Here is a 22,504-nt window from a genome sequence, read left to right as displayed (position 1 = left end):
TGCATCTTCAAAAATATGATGAGGCATATCTAAGTTGAAAGATTAACGAAATAATAACTGTATTTCATTTATTGTTTCTGGTTTCCATTTGCTTTCTCACTCTGCACCAACTATGTTCAGAGGGACCCGCTGAGTTGGGGTGATACATGTAAATATGTGATAATGACAATGGTTGTAATGACTCATTTTTGACTACAGGGAAAATGTTCATATTTAATTCCTATAATAAATACTCACAGATAAACATTCTGAAAACCATCTTAGTTTTTTTGCTCGAGGATTACCAGTTAGTTTCTCTATTTCGTGTTTAATATCTCTTGATACTTTACCACACAATAGAGGAGGAGTGCCTTGTTCTATGGCATGATCTAAAGAACAGACATAATTCAGTGAGAAAGGATTGCTTATAAGATACTATTTAAAAATAAAATCTAATACATGCACATTTTCAATACCAGTGTTCCCGATAATTTCTTCCCAAGATCTGTCTGCCAGAATATTTATTTGTAAAGGAGTGATTAGAGGTGTTAATGACCAGAGTCTCACTGTAGAATCACGGGAGCAGGAGGCCATGGTGAAGGGGCGGCGGGGATGACATGTTAAACCTGATGGAAAAAATAAACCTATTTTAACTAAAGTAAACACCAAAAAATATTATTTATCTACAGGTACCTCATAACACTTCTACAGAATTGAAGTTATAAGGAAGAGTTTTGAAACGGCATTTTCATTTTGGCTGAAAATGACATAAGAATAGAGTATATTACTTAGCATATTCTATAAATATGAACACAAAATTGAATAATGATTAGCGAATGGTCCTGGATGAAAATGTTGAAATTACATTACAGTTGGGTCAGCAGTGAGCAGACTGTCACACCCGTGGAGTACATGGTAATCTGTGAGGTAATGGTGGATGGACAGAGGTTCTAATTATAAGAAGAGAGTTGGGACTTTCCAGTTTAGGACATCCAGCAACAGGATTCTCTCCCACACTCAGCCCCCTCTGCCTCAACTGAAAGGCCACTGAGGTCAAGTATATGAACACAAGTGGCTAGACTAGGGTCACTTTCTCCTGAACCATTTTTGCATTCTTAATTAACCTACTTGTGCCCATCAAGATTTGGGTCGTCATATGAAAGCGACACGCAGAAGACAAGAAATCGGATTTCCATACCCAGCTCAATCGTATTTAAAGACTTAGTTTCACATAAAAAAGCAAAACGTTGTCCTAACTATACAACAGTAGAGATACAGTAATGGGTAGATAAGTTACATCTACTTTATCACGGATTTCCTGTTTTACAACTTCCTTCTGAGTGATGATAAAGGGCGGGAGAAAAATCCAAGCCATGTGCGTCTGCATGCATATGTGTGTGTGTGTGTGTGTGTGTGTATGTACACACAGAAACACAATAGTTGGTTGACATTTTGGGTTATCATCTGTATATTCTGATATTTCAATAATAAACAACCACACAGTTTCTAATAAGAAAAATGTTATTTTAAAATGAAACACTGTAAGGTTTCTTTAAAAATACTGTATGTCTTAGAAATTATAAACTTCATTAATACAGTAAAATTTAAAAATGCGTGAAAAACACTTTACCATATACATCTGCACCATGATCATAAACAGTATCCAAACAAGTTCCTTCTCGAGTGTCCCATACTTTTATAGTGTAGTCCCAGCTGCCAGACACGAGGAGATATGGAATCTCAGTATTCCACATTAATCCCCTCACAGGTGCAGTGTGGCCACTAAGAATGTTTATGCAAGCATCTTGAGTGTAATCCCAGATTCGAACAGAACTGAAAACAGAATATTATGTATATTATGTATAAAATACCATTCAGGTTATAATTTGTCTAAAGTATGGACACATTCTTAGTGGTGCACAACAATGATTTCTCAGTATATCCAAAGGGCATTTTAAGATTCATGATACGTTACGATTCTTTTCTTTATAGCAGATGAAAATGAACAATTAACTACGCCAGAGCTAGCCTATTTCAATAGATTTTCCCCCTACTTTAACTGGTCCTTTACAACTGATAATAAATCTATTATTTCACAATTTATTTACTTAAAAGGTTCTTTCTTAAAGTGAAATAGAGAAGGCCAAGAAATTACTAATAATAGGGATACAATAATTTAATGATACACATTATTTGTAAATCATGAAAACATAGCATGCATGATGATGGGTATTATTTGAATAATCAATTCATCTTTATGTTCTTATCAAAGAGTAAATCATTCCTTCATGTTTTGGTCAATAAAATAAGTTGGTTAGTAGGTGTAAAATCACTCTAAAATCAAGTACAAAACTTAAATATAACTGGATTCATGATATTACTTGAATCTACCAATTGTACAAAGTACAAATGCTACTGAAATAATAATTTGAACTCAAAATCAATTTAAGGCCTCCAAATGCCAACTTCGCCTGAACAATTCATAATAATTTTTAGTTGCAGATTTATATCAATCTTACAATGCCAAAATATTAATACTTCAAAGGTTATATTATGAAAGAGATACATTATATATATATTTAATTTCTTTAAGGCATATTTATTTATGCCTTCTATAAAGATTTCCTTCTTTTTCTTTTCCCTTACGCAGCACAGGACAATATATCCAGGCATATCACAACCTAATTTTGTGCTAATTCCTGTTAGCCTTGAAGTTATTTTGGTTGATATCATACTTTCATAATGTTAAAGTGACATGTATCAAAATACTTTAATGTTATCATAAGGGGCGCTCACAGGTGTTCTTGCTTTATGACATAATTTAGATTAGGCAAACATCAGGCTAACATCATAATTATATTTTATAGTCAAACATAAGAAAAGCATTATATACCCCATTGTACATAAGCATATTTAAAGGTGCTAGGCAGCATGTTATTACCTATATAGTCATATTAAGGAACTAATAAACAGAATTTACAAAAGATTTTCAAGTTTCATCCTCATAATTAAGTAAAATGTTTGCTATCTTTTTGACAAATATTTCTTAGACAATGGCTGAATATCATACTTTTTTTTTTCATGTAGCAATAGAATTCAGATACTGAAGTCCATGTTAACAGAGAACAATCTCATAAGTCAACTCATTCACTTGGACATGATAACCTTACTGTATTTTTTCCAGTGATAACCCACAGAAATCTGACCATTGCTTTTCTTAGGAAATTTGGATGGATGCCAAAGTTTCAAGATGAAAACAGTCAATTATTCAATATTAAACTTCTGGCTACTGTATACTATGATTTCTATCTGCATAAAGTAAGATTTCTCTTATCTAAATTTATCTCATATTCAAATACGGACCAAACTGTATTATGCAAAATCTATCCTGTTTGAATATAAAATATAGACAAGATTTCAGGAACTTTTTCACAAAACCAGAAAAAAAAAAAGGTTAAATCACTCTCATTTCTAAATAAATTCTCTTCATGCTAAAATATGATCATCTTATTTCCTATTCTTAATGAAAAGAGAGTAGGACTGTTTTCCATATTAAATATCAGGACATTACTAAAAATAAACTCTTCTCTATATTTTACAGAGATTTGTTCATTTCAGGGTTTTTTTTTTCCCCTTTCCAAACCGATCCTTTTGAAATTTTTGTTTCTCTTAACTCTGTTGCTAATAAGACAGAAATAAGCATCCATAGTAAGCAAAACGAGGAAATAGAAATCATGAATAAGATGATAAGCATGGCAAGATTTAATTTACTATGGTTAAATGTAATTAGGTAACTGTTAATTGCCTGTACATCTTTGTTATGTACATACTTAAAATCTTTCCATCCCTAAGTTGGATCATATAAATATATGCATTTCTAGAAGATTATAAGCTTATGATTTTAAGGACTAAAAATTAGAATCCAAAAAATACATACCCATCATCAGAACCACTGCAAAGTATGCCCTCGCTCAGAGGAGACCATTTAACGTGGAACACTTTTGCAGTGTGCCCACTAAATACTTTCAGTGGTTGATCAGAGCTGGTGGCTACATAATAGACACGAACATTTTTATCTTCACAGCCAGTAGCTATCATGTCTCTGAAATATCGTCAATGGCACAGTAAAACATGAAAAAAATGATATTTGTTACTGATAATTTTAAAATATACCCAGTTCTAATTTCTAAAACTAAAATTTTTTGCTTCCTTAATGAAGTTAGACCTAAAACACGTAAGTAAAAACCATTATTCTCAGAAACTGCCCTAGTGCAAAGTTTTTTTTATCTTCTCTTTTAATCAGTTGCATTTTTAAGTTTTCAATCTTAGATCAGAGGTAATGGAATTCCTATTTCTATAAGTTCTTTTTTTTAAATGTCCAGATTCAAAACTTCTTGAATATTTCTCACATCTTTATATTTCATACCGTAGGTCTTAACAAGGGTCTCCAATGGTGAGTAACTGAGATCTGCTTCCTCACTGGTAAGCAAATTATTAATCACTACATGCCCTGACCACTGGTAAATTTTTTCTGTGGCATGAATACAAATAGCAGTGCTTCCCCTGAAGGATGCTGGAACGTCTGCCCACAGACCAGGGTTGTCCCATCCGACAGAAAGTCACAGTCCTGGTTTCCCCATTGTCTTTGGTGGCTGCACCAGTTTGAGACACTTTAACTCTATGTTCCAACCAAGGATCTTCTATAAATATGCATGGCTATGATCTTTTAATGATCTTTGTCTGTTATACTCAAGAAAATGAGAGTAAATTAAGCAACCATGTATATCCATCTGTATGTCCATCTACAACCCAAGTGGTCATACGTGGAACACTGTTCCAAATGGACTTGGGAGGAGTAGAGTGGGCCTGTGGGTATCGTGGGGCAACAGTGTCCCTGAGGAATGTTAACAACCATACAAACAGGCTCCATGCTCCAAACAGAAGTTACACTTTGGATACAACTGTTCTCACAACCTTCCTCAAACTTCAAATTGTTGATTTCTGCCAAGTGGGTTGTAGTACTTGCATTTATTTAAGGCCACATGCATAAATACACCGGTTTGCAACCTGGCCTGCCAATCTGTAAATGTGCATATTACATCTAAGTCCCACGGATAAATGGGCCAGTTTCTACATGTGGGAAAACATTCTTTGCATATTACAAATATTTACATGTACACGAGTATGTTTTTGCATACGTGTATATGGATACATGATATAAAATCTTAACAAATTATAAACATTCAAGGAATGCATGTACAGCTATCCAAATTATAAATTCAGAGATATATTATGCAGTCAAATGCTCTACCCCTGAGCTATACCCCCTCACAGATATATTATGAATAAATGTTTACAAGTTCAAAATATTTTTCATGTTATCTCCTAAAGGGCTACATAAAATAATGGATACTGCTATTAGAATATTTTTAAAAGGCTTTTAAAAATAAAAATGAAATTTATTAGGTACACTTGGTAGTAAGCATAAAAGTTAACTATAAAGGACTTTTTTAAAAAACAACAAAACAAATTAATGTCTAGTTTTTATTTCAACTCATCAAATGCTTAACCCATAAAACAGAAAAATAAGAATGCGGAACTGTTCTGTTGGTCAGATACAAGATGACTTCTATCTATTGTGTATTGAAGAAATAATTTTTAAACATCTACTTTGCTCTAGGCACAATGAGGGTTAGCAGCACAGTGTTTTGCTAAGAATATACTGCTAAAAATAGATAACTCAGTTGCTGATCTCAAGGAGATAACATTTTAGAGGGTGAGACAGCCAACTTCTTACTAAAATTGTGGTTTTTAAGATTATATGTATTTATTACTCATGTGGTCAATATTTATGTACTCTTCCAATATCCATCTTATATTTCCTCTGTCTCCTCCCTGGTAACCATCAGTTTGTTCTTTATAGCTAAGTTTGTTTCTTGGTTTGCCTTGCTCCCTCTCTTTTAGCAAAATAGCATTTTGCTATTTTGCTTAGCATTATACTCTCTAGCTCCATCCATGTTGAATATTCCATTGTATTTATATATACACACCACATCTCACCACCCAATCATTTTAACTATATTTGTTCTTCCAACCCATGAGCATGGAATGCCTTTCCATTTCTTTATGTTCAATTTCTTGCATTAGAGTTTTATAGTTTTCAGAGTACAGGTCTTTCACCTCTTTGGTTAATTTTATTACTAGACATTTTTTTGTTTTTGGTGGAATTATAAATGGGACTGTTTTCTTAATTTCACTTTCTGAAGCTTAATTATCAGTGCATAGAAGTGCAAGATTTCTGTACCATGATTCTGTATCCTGCAACTTTACTGAATTCATTTATCAGTTCTAGTAGCTTTTTGGTGGAGTCCTTAGGATTTTCTATATAGAGGATCATGTCATTTGCATATAGTGAGGGTTTTACTTCTTCCTTGCTGATCTGGATGCCTTTTATTTCATTATGCTGTCCCTGCTGTAGCCAGGACTTCCAGTAACATGCTGAATAAAAGTGGTGAGAGTGGACATCCTTGTCTTGTTCCTGACCTTACAGGAAAAGTTCTAAGTTTTTCACCACTGAGTATGATGTTGGCTGTGGGTTATTCCTATGAGGCCTTTGTTACAGCAAGATATGTTCCATATAGATGTACTTTGCAGAGGGACTTCCCTGTTGGGCTCCTAAGATTTTGCATTTTATCCTACAATCACTGTAAGCAATGGAATGGTACACTCAGATCTGGTTGTTAAATTCTCTGACTTCAACATAGAGAAGGTTAGGTGGGAGATAAGGAAGTAGTGACAAAGAATGTGAATCCTAGAATCGATTTAGAAGTCTTTTGACGAAGTCCAAAAGCAAAGTATTACTGGTTTATGGCAGGGGAGGGGAGTGGTTGGAAAAGAATAACTAGATAGATGATATCACAGGAACTGATAGCCGACTGGAAACAGAAATTGGGGGGATGATAAGGTATAAAAGAGGCCAAGGATTTTGGCTTCAGCAGCTCTGTTGTGAACATTATCAGGCCACTGAGATGGGGAATCCGGCAAGGAGGAGCTGGGCATGAGCTCACTTTGCATAAAACTTCTGTGTTATAAGTTCTTCTCTATTTACTGAAAGACATCCTTTTGTATGTGATTTGACTCAGAATACAAATAAGATAAGGTTTTAATATTTTAGTATGTATATTTTCCACTTGCAAGACAGAAAAGCATCATTGCTCGTTATTTTCACAATATCTCAAGAAAGTCTGGATTTTTTAAGTATAATTTATATAGCATACAGAGAGGTTTGAAATGTAAGATTCTTGGAAGTGTAGTGACTTAAAGGATCAATTTCAGTGAAGGCCTGACTTGGATTATTTTTTAAATCTGAGCTGATTTTTACATGGTAAAAAAAGCAAGGATGACCTTTCAAAACTATGCACATAAGTTCTATATTTTAGGAAAAAATCATCCATTCCCAAGGCATTAGCATTATTGGGCAGCAATAGAAAGTCGTGGTGGACGACTGGAGAGATTCCTAAAAGGGTTTAGGGAAAGGACTGCACTTCCATGGTAGAAGCCACATGCAGATTGGACTTAATTTCCATTTTTTATTAGTTAGTTCTATGTTTCTTCCTAAAGCATCAGCTAACATGAACAATCAATTACAAGGCTAGACAGCAAGAACTCTCCTAAAGAGAGTGATGAGCATTACCTCTGGGAATAACGTTAAATTTCACGCTTATTTAAAATCTCAGAAGTTATTGTTTATCTTGGGGAAAAAAATTCTTACTTATTGTTTTGGCTCCAATCACAACCGAACACAGCAGCTGGATGTTTGTATTTGTGTAGCACTTTACCGTCAACTGTTCGAATAATACTGAAATTAAGTATAGTATGTTAATAGAAAAAACAACATTCTAAACATTATTCATAAAAACAAAGCCAGAACTGAATAATTTGAGCATAAATATTTTAGGATAGAGACCTTATCTTCAAAGCACAGGGAACATTTAAAAGTACTGAGTAAATGATATTACCAACTATAAGTTAAGTATATTTACATCAGATAGTACTAATTATGGCCATCCACTTAAATTAATTTGAATGTGATAAATTTTGATTTAGAAACTATTTCTAACAGAACACTTTTAGTTGAGGAAAAACATAGTTTAACACATATATTTTAAAACAATGATAAAACTAATATGCATTCAATTTTCAGCTTCAAAATTCTGCAGTTCAAAATTTATATTTCAAACAATTCATTTATAAGTGCTGGTTGCACATACTATTACACCAAGTCCAAGACATGTAAGTTGTAACATTGTTGTGCATATTCTAAGTGATAAAACTAGACATTTGGAGGAACCTCTCTCCCCCAAAGGATCTATTTTAGCTACAAAATTAAAGAAACTCTAATACCCGACTATACCATTTCCATAACACAAGGACTATTGGTTCCATTAAAGAAAAGATGAAGCTGTGTGTAAATTAATGCATTAGAGGGTTTTAAGTCTTTAGAAAAGACCCTCTAAAATATTAGGCCGATGAAAACTTTTGAGGCTACTGGGGAGTGGTAGTGACCTATGCTTACAAATGTGTAGTCATCACGTGTGGTATTTATCAAACCAGTGGGGTCCTCAAAGTACATGGTAAAGCTAATGGGGTATCGCATTAACAAAAAACTCTGAGACACATCTTTTGTATTTTGGTATTTATCGATTAATAAATTTCTTTTCAGGAAAAAAAAATCACTAATATGGCTATTTCCGAAAATTTCAACTTCCTGTGAAGATCTCTGGTTTCCATAACAACTACCTTTTTCATTGAAATTAAAATGTGAGGATGAGAAAATTGGGCTGGGTATTGCAAAACCTAACAGGAGACCATCTTTACTATATTCTCAACAACTACGCATGTCTATACCCCCTGTGAAAGATGGCCATACCTATAGCTACACAATAGCATCATCTTGATAAAAATATTTGTTTAACTCAAAGACAATTCTTTCCCTTACATATATTCCTTGGAAACCTACTTTTGCCTGGTACTTAACAGAATTAAGAAAGCACTTGTTTCTGAAATACCAGGTCAGAGATGTTAGTCACCTTCCAAAAAAAGGCATTTCCCACAGTCATTACTTTATCCCTTCTTATAAAGGCTTCTCATACTTTTTTTAATAATAGCACCTACAAAAGGTGAGCAAGTTTATTTTTCTAAAAAAAGATTTATTTATGTGGGAGAGACATAGAGAGCACAAGTGGGGAAGAGGGGCAGAGGGAGAAGCAGACTCCCCACTGAGCAACCAAGCAGGGAGCCCGATGGTGGGGCTCGATCCCAGGACCCTGAGATCATGACCTGAGCCAAAGGCAGATGCTTAATCCATAAACAAGTTTCTAGAGCACTTGGTATCTCCTGAATCACCTGTAAAACTGAAATAACACTCCCCCAAAAGTGTGGTGAGGACAATTTAGACTCTTAGTGAAAAGTTCCTAAAGTTTCTTTGAGGCAATTCACACACAGTGTTTTACTTATAACTCGGGTAGTATTTTGTTTAGAAAGACATTACTGGTTTATTTATTTTAAGTATCACTGCACACTTATTTATTACTGATAGAGCAGTATGGCACATGCCCATATGGGCTTACCTGTATCTAGGACAGTCGGTAGAAGCTGTACAGGTGGAACTTCATTGACTACTTTGATGTATGTGCTAACAGGACACAACTGGTATTATCTAATGTATCTTTTACAAGCAGTACAACTTCATACATAGTACTTACCAGAAACCATCACCACTGCAGGTGGCTATTCTTTTGGAATCTTTATGACTCCAGGCAACGCAGAATATTCCATTTTTTCCATGCTTCAAAAAATGCAAAATACCTATCAATAAAAAATAATTCACCCCTTTTTTCTCTTATTTATTTACTTCTTCTAGTATTGCTTTTCTGTTAGGAACTTACTCTACATGCTGACAGAGGTATTATTGTCAACAGCAGAAAGCTGAACATATACTTTAAAAATGTAGAAAGCTATCACGCTTAAAAAATAAAACCCCGTGTTAAGAAATCAATTAAGTGGCCCTATTTCTGTTTTTGGAGATGCTAGTAGAGAGCCAGAACTGCCTCCTCAGCCATCTATTGATTAAAGCTCTGCTTAGTGCCTTTTCCAGAAGTGCCAGTGTGGAGACGAAGACAGGGATCTACCGGCTTCCCAACCTAGTGCCACCACAGCTACAGTGTACGAAATAATGCAAGCAATCGTTATTACTGGTCGTTCTTCTAAATTTCAAAGTTTTATTTTTATAAAAACAAAGGAGAAATAGTTAAGATTTTCCCTGTAACAAATCACTCTATACTGACCTGTTCCTCTGCATTCTCGGGCTGGGGAAGGGGAAGGGATAGTTACGAAGGGATAGTTACGACCAGTATGATGAGGATTTGTAAAACCACAAGGAATATATTATACATGGGAATGTCATTCGTCAACTAGGACATGGGTGAGTAAAGGTTGCAATCAATCTATTTTCAGCTTTTATTTAACTTTATATAGTAGTTTAATTGTGGCTGCTGCTAAGGAGAGACTAAATTAACATTTTATCTGGAGTTTTAGGGTGACCTTACTAAAGTGGTCTCCAGTTGCTGTTTTTTCCTCTTTGGGGGGTGGTGAAGGTAGGTAGCTGTATAAAGACTGGTATGAAGTGGAGGCAGTCTCTATACTCATGTAACTGAAGGAGTGGAGGCCCCCCCATCCATCAGCTTTACCCCAGGAAAAGGGCACCTAGGGCTTCTCAGACCCTGCATTTCCTTCTGTGAGACATACGTAATTCAGTTAACTCAAGCTAGCACTGCCCGACATCTATTATCCTAGGTTTAAGCACTTCTGTATCAGCCTCAACTAAGTTCCCGAAAGCTGGGAAGACAGGCATGGGTGTGAGACACCCCTGATGCCAGGGTGCAGTGCCGATGGGCAGATATTGAGGTCACAGAGGCCACGGTGTAGATGTGATGCCTCAGGACAGCATCTTTGATTTTAGGTCAAAAGTTTCTTTCTCAGATTCATTTCTTCTTTGCTTTTTACAGGACTATTATGGGATAAGTGCTGTTCTTGATGGGAGGGCAAAGGGCAGGTTGGGGGGCACTGCTGAATTTATTGTTCTGTAGAGAAAGGGAGGGACGTAACTGTATACAGTCCTTTGTCAACGCTTCCTCTGAGAGGCAACACTGTTTACTGGTGGTTGTAAAGGTCCCCTAATGCTCTGCATCTGGGACAGTGCTGTAGTGTCCCCTAAAAGATCACAGCTGCTTGATCCTCAGAGAAAGATCAGGCTTTTGTATAAGTCTTTCAAAGTTTCAAATATAAGGCATTTTCAAATAAGTTATATATTCAATAAACTTCAACAGTAATCATTGGATATGAATGAAATTTCAAAACAGTGAGAGGTCCTTTCCTATTTCCCTTGATTCACATGCAACATGTTATCATGAGATCACATGCGGTGTCCAAATATTAGTGGAACTCTGTAAAAGAGGGGATGACAGTTTCACTCCAGGCAGAAGTAAGTACAATCTGTGACACTACGAGCAGGAAGGGGGGAGGTATTAGTGCTTGTCCTGGAATAACAGAATTCAAGAGGAGGACAGAAATCCAGGAAATTCTAGAATCCAACTTCACCATCTTACAGGCGAAGAATCAGGTTCAAGACATTAGATGATTCTCGCTATGTTAAAAGCTAATTGTTAACAGAATTTAGACTGTAATTCAGAACTTGTCCTGAGTTTAGTCTTTTTACAAATATTGAATATTTGCCCAGATAATTTTGTGGAGGATGATTCAGAATTCCTTTGAATCTCAAATGCAACTTTAGGTGAATTTTTATATCTTAGACCCAACTACATTTTTCAGAGTTCATTTTAACATGTATATGTTCACTTGGATTTTTTTTTTCCAGCAATAGAACATAATGTCGACCTGGTGATTATTAAATTAAGACAGAAAAGCATTTACAAAAATGAGGTGGTATAAGACATTGTACTACTCAGGTAGCAATAAATACACCTTACCTCATTGAATCGTTGCACCATTTTGCCCCTTTTAATATCCCAAATAAAAGCACCATTTCGGGAAGTTGCTCCAGCAATGCAATTTAAATCACCTTGGGAAACAATTTGTTAGACATTATGTGGAATGTTTGCCACAGATATAATTCTCTTTTTTTTAAAGATTTATTTATTTATTTATGATAGACAGAGAGAGAGAGAGAGAGAGAGAGAGAGAGAGGCAGAGACACAGGAGAAGGAAGAAGCAGGCTCCATGCCAGGAGCCTGACGTGGGACTCGATCCCGGGACTCCAGGATCGTGCCCTGGGCCAAAGGCAGGCAGGCGCTAAACTGGAGCCACCCAGGGATCCCCTGATATAATTCTTTTCAAAACGTAATTTTTGAAAATGTAAGACTTGCAATTTGCAAAGTAATTCTTTTTGAGTTTTTCTTTTGCAATGAAAATTATCAAATGTATGCAAATAGAAAGAGAATGGTATGAAGAATCTATCGCACAGCTTCAACAATTCTCAAAATATTGTCAGTCTTGTTTTGTCCCTCCTGGGTCTCTTTGGAGCATATCTCTGACATTCTATCATTTCATCAATAAATACCTCAGTACAGATGTCTAAAATACTCATTCATTAACATGACCAACCTATCACAATCATAAATACCAAAATTTTCAATAATTCCTCAATACTATCCCCTTTCCAGTCAGTATTTACATTTTTCTTTACATTACATCTAGTAAGTTTTTTTTCTTTTTGGTTGGGAAAGCATTTCTGTAAGCAAAACACATGAAAAAATTCAGATTTTTTTAAACCAAAAACATAAAGAATGTTCTTTGTTTTTAACAAATAAAAAAATCTGTGAAAATCAAACTGCTACTAAGTTAGTAGATTATCTAGTATTTAAATATTTTTTGCAAGGCAGTCAAAGAAGAGGATTTCTCCATTAAAAGAAAGGAATGGTGGTCCCATGCTAGTTAGGAATAACACATGGCGGAAATACTTTGTGATAAATGATTATAAAGCTAAAAAAATAAGTCCTTACCATATTTCTAGTATTTTCACTCTGCTCCCCTTTTTGGGTCCTCAAATTATTAAGGAGAAGTTTCCAAATTAATTTATACTTTTTTTTTTCTTGTGGGAGCTACTCTAAAATCACACAAGTTATGCAATCCTCCATCCTCGACCCTACTTCCATCCTTATCAACCTTCATTAATCCTTTATATTTTAACCATATTAACTAAAAGTAGTCACTACTTTTTTAATTTTCAAAAAATTAAAGAATGGCCATTTTCTAACATTTTTACTTTCTTGAGGCCGAGTCTCCATGTAGAGAGTGAAATGATGCTTTAAGTAAGATGGGAGCTCGTGTGTGATGAATTAGAACAATGGTTTTTATGGTTGCAACTTCCTTTTAAGTTTTAGGTTGGAGACTTATGTAACATCTTCTAGGAGGAAGACTGTCTACCTAGGAGCTGCCCTAGCACTGTGTCACTGCCCTGCTGGCCAGGACCCTGCTGCACAGGAGTGGAGGCCACTGCCTGGCAGCCCAGGCTGGAAGATCAAATTGATAGCTGTTCAGACCTGACTGCACCACCAGTCACTATGCACGTCGTCTTGGATCGGTTATTCAACCTCTTGGACCCTCAACCCTCCTTAATAAATGTTAGTAATCCCACAACGGAAAACAGGGATGACTATGAAGAAGGCAGCAGACCTTCTTAGGCAGAGACCTAATTCGTTTTTTGCCTCCCTTCTTAACTGGTGAAGTAACTTTATGTTTCAATCAGCCTTGTGTCCATATGGCACTAAGGATGTTTTGCTTAAAGGAATGATTACCATCCTGAAGAGTTGGAAGTAAACCTTTTTTCTGGATCTTTTTTCCGTCATGCAATTTGAGGGATAAATAAAACAGCAGTACATTCTCAGCCTTTTTGGTATCACAGATCTTTCTGAAAATCTGAGTCCTATGATAATCTTTGACAGATAGAGGTATGTATATGTGTATATATATATATATATATATATACACATATATATATATACATATATAATGCTAAAACTTTTAGCATAAAATCTGAGAGATTCCCAGAATCTCTGAAGACATCTAAAACCAGACAGCCCAAAAATTCACGGCTAAAACTCCCTGTGTATAAGAAGATATTCTAAAAAATGAGCTATATCGTGGTTATATGTGAGTTTTAAATTAATATGTTACCACTAGGACAAACAAGAAAAGTATTCTATATACTTTATAAAATGAAAAATTCATTTGGGGGTGCAAAATGATATAGGGAAATAATATTTTGAAAAAAATGTCAGAGATAGGTTTCAAGGGCATCTTTTCTTTTCTTTATGTACAGGAAGGTATAAAAATAGCCTTTTTTTTTTCAGAGATCAAACAAAAGACCCTATCTGGCATAAAAGTTCTTCAATATTACAGAGGTGGAATTTATATACAATTACATGGTGGAAATTGAACTGTGATTTATGTATAATCATTCATATTTACAAACAGATGGATCAGGGAAAGATATGTATGATAATTTGTTTTATTATTTCTTTATTTTCATGTATTTGATTCACATGAAGATTTTAAGGAAAACTTTTGTCACATAAAATGTGTTATACCTCTAAAGGCATAGCTATACAAATGCAGCTAAAATTAGATGGGTCAGGATCATCTCTATTGATTGTGGTTTTTCTATATGATTATGTCATATAGAAAGGCCCAGAAATCAAAGTGCCTTGTGCAAGGGGCAGTTTATTTGAAAATCCCACAAAAACTGAGCCAATATATGGGTTGGTACTAATTGGCCTCTACAGTCATCTGGAGCAAGGTGGCAATGTGAGAAGAATATAAATCAAATGAAAATAAAAGTTGGGAAAGTCATTTAATTATATTCTTGATTTTAATAAAATACTTCTTACCTGGAGCCCATGAAAGGGAGTAAATGACCCCTTCGTTCCCCGGGGAGGTGTACACTGCTGTTAATGTGTTTATGTCCCAGACTTTTATAGTGCCGTCAAATGAAGCTGTCGCTAAAAGATTGGGATCATCAGGTTTGAATTTGCAGTCAAAGATAGTTTCCACATGTCCCTAGGAATGCAGCACACAGAAGTCACAACTACTGAGGGAAATTTATGTTATTAATAAACAAACCACAATGTATATAGTCAAGTTGACATATGTACTACAGTTTATAAGTATTTGTGTAATAATATATAACATACACAATTAGCACAGAATTGGAATCACCATCATGGCTGAACATTCTCTGTGCTGACCTAGATTTTATTCAACCACAATGCCTCTAATCCCAACTAAATACAAAGATGTTCAAAAAAGTGTCATTTGTCAACCTTAAGAATGCAAAACACATCTTTTTTTTTAAGACTTTAAATTTTACTTTATTTGAGAGAGAGAGAGAGAGCACAAGCTGGGGGGAGAGGGGCAGAAGGAGAGGGAGAAGCAGACTCCTCCCGCTGAGCAGGAAGCCCTAGTGGGACTGCACCCCAGGAGCCTGGGATCACATTCTAAGCCAAAGACAGGTGCTTCACTGATTGAGCCACCCAGGCACCCCAAAACTGTTTCTTATCATATGTGAGATACCATGCTAGAAATATATAAAGCAATTAACTATTACCAGTTATTATTTTATTCTAGAAGTATAATAAAAAACAAAATGAAACTGAAACTATAGATCCACATGCAAATATCCTCTTTTTTTTATATATCAATGACATACTCCAAAAGAACTTCATCATTTTGGCAGAAATAAGAAGAATCCAGCATAGCCTTGATTTTTCATTAGTCTCATTCAAAATTTTCTAACAACTTTACTCTTTGAATGTTGTAAGGAAAAATATCACTCTCTTCTGACTGGCAGGCATTATTTTTTAAAAGATTTTAATCTACTCATCAATGAGACACACACACACACAGAGAGAAGCAGAAATACAGGCAGAGGGAGACGCAGGCTCCATGCAGGGAGCCCGATGCAGGACTCGATCCTGGGACACCAGGACCATGCCCTGGGCCAAAGGCAGGTGCGAAACCGGTGAGCCACCCAGGGATCCCCTGGCAGGCATTTTTAAAGTGAAAAAAAAAAAAAGACTGAAATAATTTATAATCGAGGAAAATTTTAGTTTTTATAGACTATAAAATAACATAGTTTAATATAGTTTAATACGAAGATATACACTCAACAGAAAGCCCACTGAACTTAGATCGCATAACCACTCCTTTGCTAATGTTGTTTTTTACAAATTTAAACATTTTCTTATTTTTTCTCCCTTCAATTTCATAAATTTTTTGGAAAGTAAATGGTACCTTAAAGTATAGAAAGAGTTTACCACACTGGAAAAATATTTTACATGGCAAGAAGACTAAAAAATCTAGAGAATATCTGCAAAAGGAATATATATAAAAATAAGCTACACATATATATATTATTATATATAAGGGTGATTAATGCTCTAGATTCCTTTTCTAAAATTTTCTACGGTGAAAAAAACCAACATTTAAAAGTTTCTTGAATGTCTAGCTGAATCTAATGCAAACCTGTAGAAAATAAAAAAGCGTTTTTATGCACTCTGAAATAGGGAGACTTAAAGCTGATTCTTGACAAATATTAATTACAGTACAATATACATTATTACATGCCTCCATTGGTTCACAGATTCATTAATTCAACAAAACTGATTAAACTCTTGCTATGTGTCAAGCACTATTTTAGATGCCTGGCACCAAGGTAAAGGTACTTTACCTTTGTAAAGGTACTGTACCTTTTGTGCTTGTATCCACAGCACAGAACCAAACCAGTCATGAACGTGAGTCCTGTATTATATTTTATATGGAGGCTTAATGATCAGAAGAACAAAAATTTATAGAATCACAGAATCGTGTTGCTTTGGTAATAGCAACAAATCTTAGAAAACACTGAATCTGACCCTTTGTTCATTTCACAGACATGAGCAACAAAGCTTGCAGTAACTGGCAGAGATGGGCTTGTCCTTCCTCCTGAAAGAATATTTCTCATTTTGCTTCTAAAATATAGTACAGCAAATGTAATTTTCCAATACCATATGAAAGATCAACAGGGTGTACACAAAAATGGGAAGACTACCAACCATGCAGAGTAATCGTGATAAGCTAAAGAAAGACATTAATATTTAGAGAAGTTTAACATTTAAAATTCAAAGAACTGTCATAGTTTTGTCATCCATCATTCCATACATAGTCTAAAATGTTTCAGCGAACCAAGATAAGGTCCTAACATAGAATTCTTTACAAAAGTAACTTTAACAATCTTGATATGTAAGTAAAAGTAAACTTCATGAACTAACACATAAGTGTTGTGTATAAAAGAAGGAAAGACCAGACACATACCAAGTCCCTAAGAAAATCCCATTTCTTGGCTCCCATGTCATAAAGTCCAACTCCACCATCCAAGAAACAGCACACCGCATGCCCAGGAGGAAGAGAGAATGCCTGATTCTGTGTCAGAGTCGGGGGTGGAACTGCTTCACTTGTTGAGGACGTATGATGATTTTTAGTTGGAGACTGGGTTGAAACTAAAGAAGAAGAAAATACACAGGTAAATATTTACAGCAACAGGTTCCCATAAGCTGGAATGAAGCCACAGGGCTTAATTTATAAAGATTTCCCTTTATTTTCCTTTACCCAGAATTTCTCAGTGAACCGTTAGGCAACAATCACATTTTCTGCCAGAGAAGTACTTCCTCAGCACTGCCAAAAATTATACAGATGTAAATGTAAAAGTGGACGCTATTGTGAAGAGGTGTATAAACATGCAGGTGGAGGAAACTGGATGAAAATTAGTGAGGAACCACAATATGTTGTGAATATTTGGTTTCTTATGGCCCCATAAATTAAAGCACAGCATGATTACTTTCTAATTAGAATCTTCTTTCAAAATGCTGATTAATGGCTTACTTCCCCCTACACACACAAACATGCATAACAATGTCTTTATTTTAAAGCTAATAACTCTCTTCCACTAATTTCCAATCTAATGAAAATAATTATTTTTAAGGCTCCTTATAATTCACTGTAATTTAGCACCCAAATTCAGAATCACAACTGCCTGACATACATTTGCATCTCAATTTTTCTTTCTTCTTCCTTGGGTTTTTTTTTTCACTGTTTATTCACTTCCATTTCTCAACTTTAAATTTTATAAATGTCTCTTATGTATATCCTTTGTCTTGTATTTTATCTTCAAGAAGTTTTTCCTTAAAACATGAATATTCTCCTTGCAAACATAATTCAAAATAATGATGCTGCTGGAAATGATCAGACCAATCTATATTTTTTAGACCAATCTATATTAATTACATAGTGAAATACAGATAAATATTTCCCAGTAAATTCTATTTTTAATCCAAATATGATATTCCTTATTGCATTCATTTGGATAACAGTCGTTTCTCAGACTCTGAGAATGACAGCAAGTCCAAATTAGCATAAACTACTAATAACAAATGAGGCATTTGGTTCAATAAAATACTGCTGATGGTTTCATTAGAATTAATATGTTCATTGGGTGGTTTTTCTAATATTTTAATTTATTGACAATGTGGTTAGTGTTGACACCTTTTATGCACCTATGTATCTGTAAGTTATATTTTTAAAGAATTTGGTGAGTATGTCTACAACTAAAAATTTTCATTTTCACATTAATTTTTATTCCACACTTTGTTACTTTAAAAAATTGGGGGCGGGGACAAGATGTCTAACAATAGGCCTGAAAAGATATGCTTAATAATGACAAGATTGGTATATGCTTCTTCATATTTTTGGTTTTTTCTCTAATGGGCAGGGGCTACTCTTATAACAAGAAAAAAAAAAAAAGAAAAAAAATGAAAGAAGAGAATCTGTAATATTTCAGTCATCCCGTGATAGCAACCAAGAGAAGAAAACAAAAAACTTTAAAAATGTACAGGATGCATAAACAATATGCTGGCTTCCAGCATATTACTTCTCTGTCCCTAAGGTTTCTATACCCTCTAGTTCCCAGGAATCAGAAGTGTTGGACTCCACAGAAAAACTTAAAAAAATTTTTAAAGATTTTATTTTATTCATTCATGAGAGACACAGAGAGAAGAGAAACAGAGAGAGAGAGAGAGAGAGAAAGAAAGAGAGGCAGAGACACAGGCAGAGGGAGAAGCAGGCTCCATGCAGGGAGCCCGATGTGGGACTCAATCCCGGGTCTCCAGGATCACAGCCTGGGCCGAGGGTGGCGCTAAACCGCTGGGCCACGGGGGCTGCCCAAAAAACTTAAATTTGTAAAGTCTGGAGGTTCAAGCACAGATTGTCCCCTATTTTCCATTACCCACTATATTTGCGACTAAATTTGCAACCAAAATAACATTACTTTGAATAGCCCCTTGGTGTATGTAGGTTATACATTCTCTCTCACACACACACACACAATGGAATATTACTCAGCCATAAGAAGAATGAAATCTTGCCAACTTGTGATGAGCACTGGGTGTTGCAGTAAGTGATGAATCACTGAATTCTACTCCTAAAACCAATATTGCACTGTATATTAACTAACTAGAAATTAAACAAAAACTTAAAAAGAAAAAAATAACAGATTCTAGATGATTAAAAAAAATGAATAGCTCTTGCTACTTATTTAGTATATTATAAAGACAACAGTAGTAAGGAGGAGTCAGTAACTCTCGACTGCTCAATCACTACATCCCCTTCCCCGTGTTCTTCTCTGACCCACACAAAGATGAAAGCACTAACAGGCACACACAGTCATCAGGCCTGGCTTACTTGGAAGTCAATCCCTTTTCTCTCATGTTTAAGAAAAATTCAAATTCTAAACCTCTCCCCAAATTCCAGAGTTTTGCCTTAATAGCCTAAGTGCCTTTTGTTATTTTTTCTTAATTAGAGAAGCAATAAAAGGTAACTGGAAAAAAAAGTACACAAAAATAAAGAAAGAATATCCAAAATAGCAACTACTAATCCAGTGACATCTGGTATTCAAACATGGAATATGTGTTCCAGATCCTATATTTCAAATATTTAGGTTATTTCAACTTTATTATAAACCCTACAGTGTAAGAGCCACACTTAAAACATTAAGTCTCCTTGTTCAGACTAATTTTATATGATCCATTACTCTTGATATTTCTTGTTTTCACCAATATCATTTCCTCATTTTCCCCATGTAGATAATTTGAGATTATCTTAATATTCTCATTTATTAGCATTTTAAAAATGTACCTTGGCTCTAAATATTTTCAACTTAGTAATATTAGCTATTGGGTGGCCTTGATGGTTCTTTTAGTATATATATATTGTCAAAGGCCATTTTTTTTTAAATCTGCTTTTCAATGGCATATAGTACTTGGCATTTGTATCATTCTATCATTCATCTTATTTGATAGTAGTAAGTTTGACATTGAAAAATCTTAAATTTTGATATTTTTACTTACACTTTTTTCTTGGAGGAGAATTAAGTACATGTAAGCAATGAAACCCTGTTTTCTTTAATTTAAAATTCTCAATAGGCGTTGTTTTTGAAACATTCCAAACACGCAAAACACCCACTTGAGAATCTAGTCAAATCAAGAAAAAAGAGTTAACTAATTTTACTTGAAACATAAAATGCCCATACATAAAAGTAGTAACAAAAACGTCAACTTACAAGATTTTTAGCACCACTTATCGGCATTCTTCAAACAATATTATGCAGTAACACAAAGAAACAGATGAAATGCTATTCATCCTTTAAATTTTTGGCTTATTTTGCTTTTTTCTGTTCTGAATCCTTTCCTGTGGTGAAAAACTGCCTGCTTTGGCAGCTTCCTACAAAGGTCATTATCAGACTTTGATCCCCCCAAAACACCCCACTGACACACTTGCTCTAGGAAAGCCAGCTACAAAAATTTTCTACACATAATATTAAATAATACATTGTCTTTGACAGGTCTGTAAACTGCTTCCTTGCAACCAAGACTGCCAAATGTACCAAAAGACCAATTAGACAGCTCTCTCACTTCCAGAAAATCCCTCCTATCATATATAACCTGCTTTGGAAAACATTTGGGCAGTTCCTCAAATAATTAAACAGTCACCATCTGACTGAGCAACTGTACTCAACAGAAGAAAGACATGTCCACACAAAAACCTGTGAATCAATGTTGTCACAGCATTAAAGTAGAAATGGGTAAATGTCTGTCAACTGATGAATGGATGAACAAAATCGGTCACGTCCATACAATGGAGTATCGTTCGTCCGTAAAAAGGAATGAAGGACGTACACTACAATGTGGATGAACCAGAGAAGCCAGACACATGTACTGAACGATCCATTTCTATGAAGTGTCCAGACAAGGTGAATTCCCAGAGACAGAAGGTAGGTTAGTAGTTTATACACACACACACGTGCACTTGGGGCCACAGAGAGGGGTTCATGAAGAGTGATGGCCACCAGCAAGAGTCTATGGGGGCATGAGAAAACGTCCACAGGGCGGTGGCGGTAACGGTCGTACATCATTGTGATGACACATCACTGAACTGCACGCTTCAAAATGCTGAGTTTTATGGCATGTGAATTTTAACTCAGGAATTAATGACAACATATTTAAAATATTCATGTCTATCATTAATCATGTCCTACGGAACGAAAGGCAGTTATGATGTGTAAGTAAGACTCCATCTACTTCCACGCATAATAAATATAAGTGTTCAAAGAAGTAAAGAATTTCTTCAAGACAGTTCCAAGGATAAAAACTCTCTTATTTCACATTGCGCAAATATGGGAAATAGTTATAAAGTAGCTGAAAGTACTCAGTCTTTCAGAGGCCTCTCTCTTTGATCCTAGGAAAACAGGAGAAGGGAAGGCACCTGGGTGGCTCAGTTGGTGAAGCCTCTGCCTTGAGCTCAGGACATGATCCTGGGGTCCCCAAGTCAGGCTCCCTGTTCAATGGGGAGCTGGCTTCTCCTTCTGCCTCTCTCTCCACTTGTGCTCTCTGTCTCTCTCAAATAAATAAATAAATAAAATCTAAAAAAAAAAACAGTAGAAGGAGTTAATTCCTAATTATTAGCTTAAATGTCCTCATCTTCCTATCCCGTCACTTCTTAGCTTTACTAATTCTTTCAGGACTCGGGAAATCATAAAGGAACTTCCTTTCAAGCCATAATGATAAACTGCATTTTCATTTCCAACTTAGGTTGAAAGTACCGTGTCTACCTAGGTACCCATGGTCACTGACTGTCCAAATTATCAGTGAGGCTCACGGAGCTCCCATCTACATCAACTGTCATTCTAGTCAATACTTCTACTGTCATCTTTCCATTCCCGAAACTGAATTGTCTTTGTCTTCTATACACAAACACAAAAACATGAGCACGTGTGTGCACATATAGAATACGTTCCAATTTATTACTGGAAACCTGGAAAACTGGGCCTTATTTTCACTTTTTAAAAATATTTTATTTATTT

The 22,504-nt window shown here is 35.2% G+C and overlaps 1 protein-coding gene across 8 annotated transcripts in view; it reads right to left on the bottom strand.

Moving 5' to 3' along the window:
• Positions 1–22,504, bottom strand: part of WDR17 (WD repeat domain 17) — a 118,250-nt gene that overhangs the window by 39,865 nt on the left and 55,881 nt on the right. For all 8 annotated transcript variants that reach the window (XR_013352617.1, XM_077848595.1, XM_077848593.1 and 5 more), the window contains 10 exons: positions 20,493–20,615; positions 17,407–17,591; positions 14,946–15,114; positions 12,027–12,118; positions 9,744–9,826; positions 7,751–7,837; positions 3,917–4,081; positions 1,610–1,812; positions 456–605; positions 238–368 (listed from right to left, as the gene is read on the bottom strand). Coding sequence is in view for 7 of the 8 variants with exons in the window: in XM_077848595.1 (XP_077704721.1) it covers positions 238–368; positions 456–605; positions 1,610–1,812; positions 3,917–4,081; positions 7,751–7,837; positions 9,744–9,826; positions 12,027–12,118; positions 14,946–15,114; positions 17,407–17,591; positions 20,493–20,615 (1,388 nt within the window). In the remaining variant the exon portion in view is untranslated. The remainder of the gene's footprint in view (positions 1–237; positions 369–455; positions 606–1,609; positions 1,813–3,916; positions 4,082–7,750; positions 7,838–9,743; positions 9,827–12,026; positions 12,119–14,945; positions 15,115–17,406; positions 17,592–20,492; positions 20,616–22,504) is intronic.

This window comes from Canis aureus, chromosome 15 (assembly GCF_053574225.1).
Source record: "Canis aureus isolate CA01 chromosome 15, VMU_Caureus_v.1.0, whole genome shotgun sequence".
NCBI lineage: Eukaryota > Metazoa > Chordata > Mammalia > Carnivora > Canidae > Canis > Canis aureus.
Note: the sequence above shows the minus strand (reverse complement) of the source record. Positions and strands in the feature narration are given on the sequence as shown.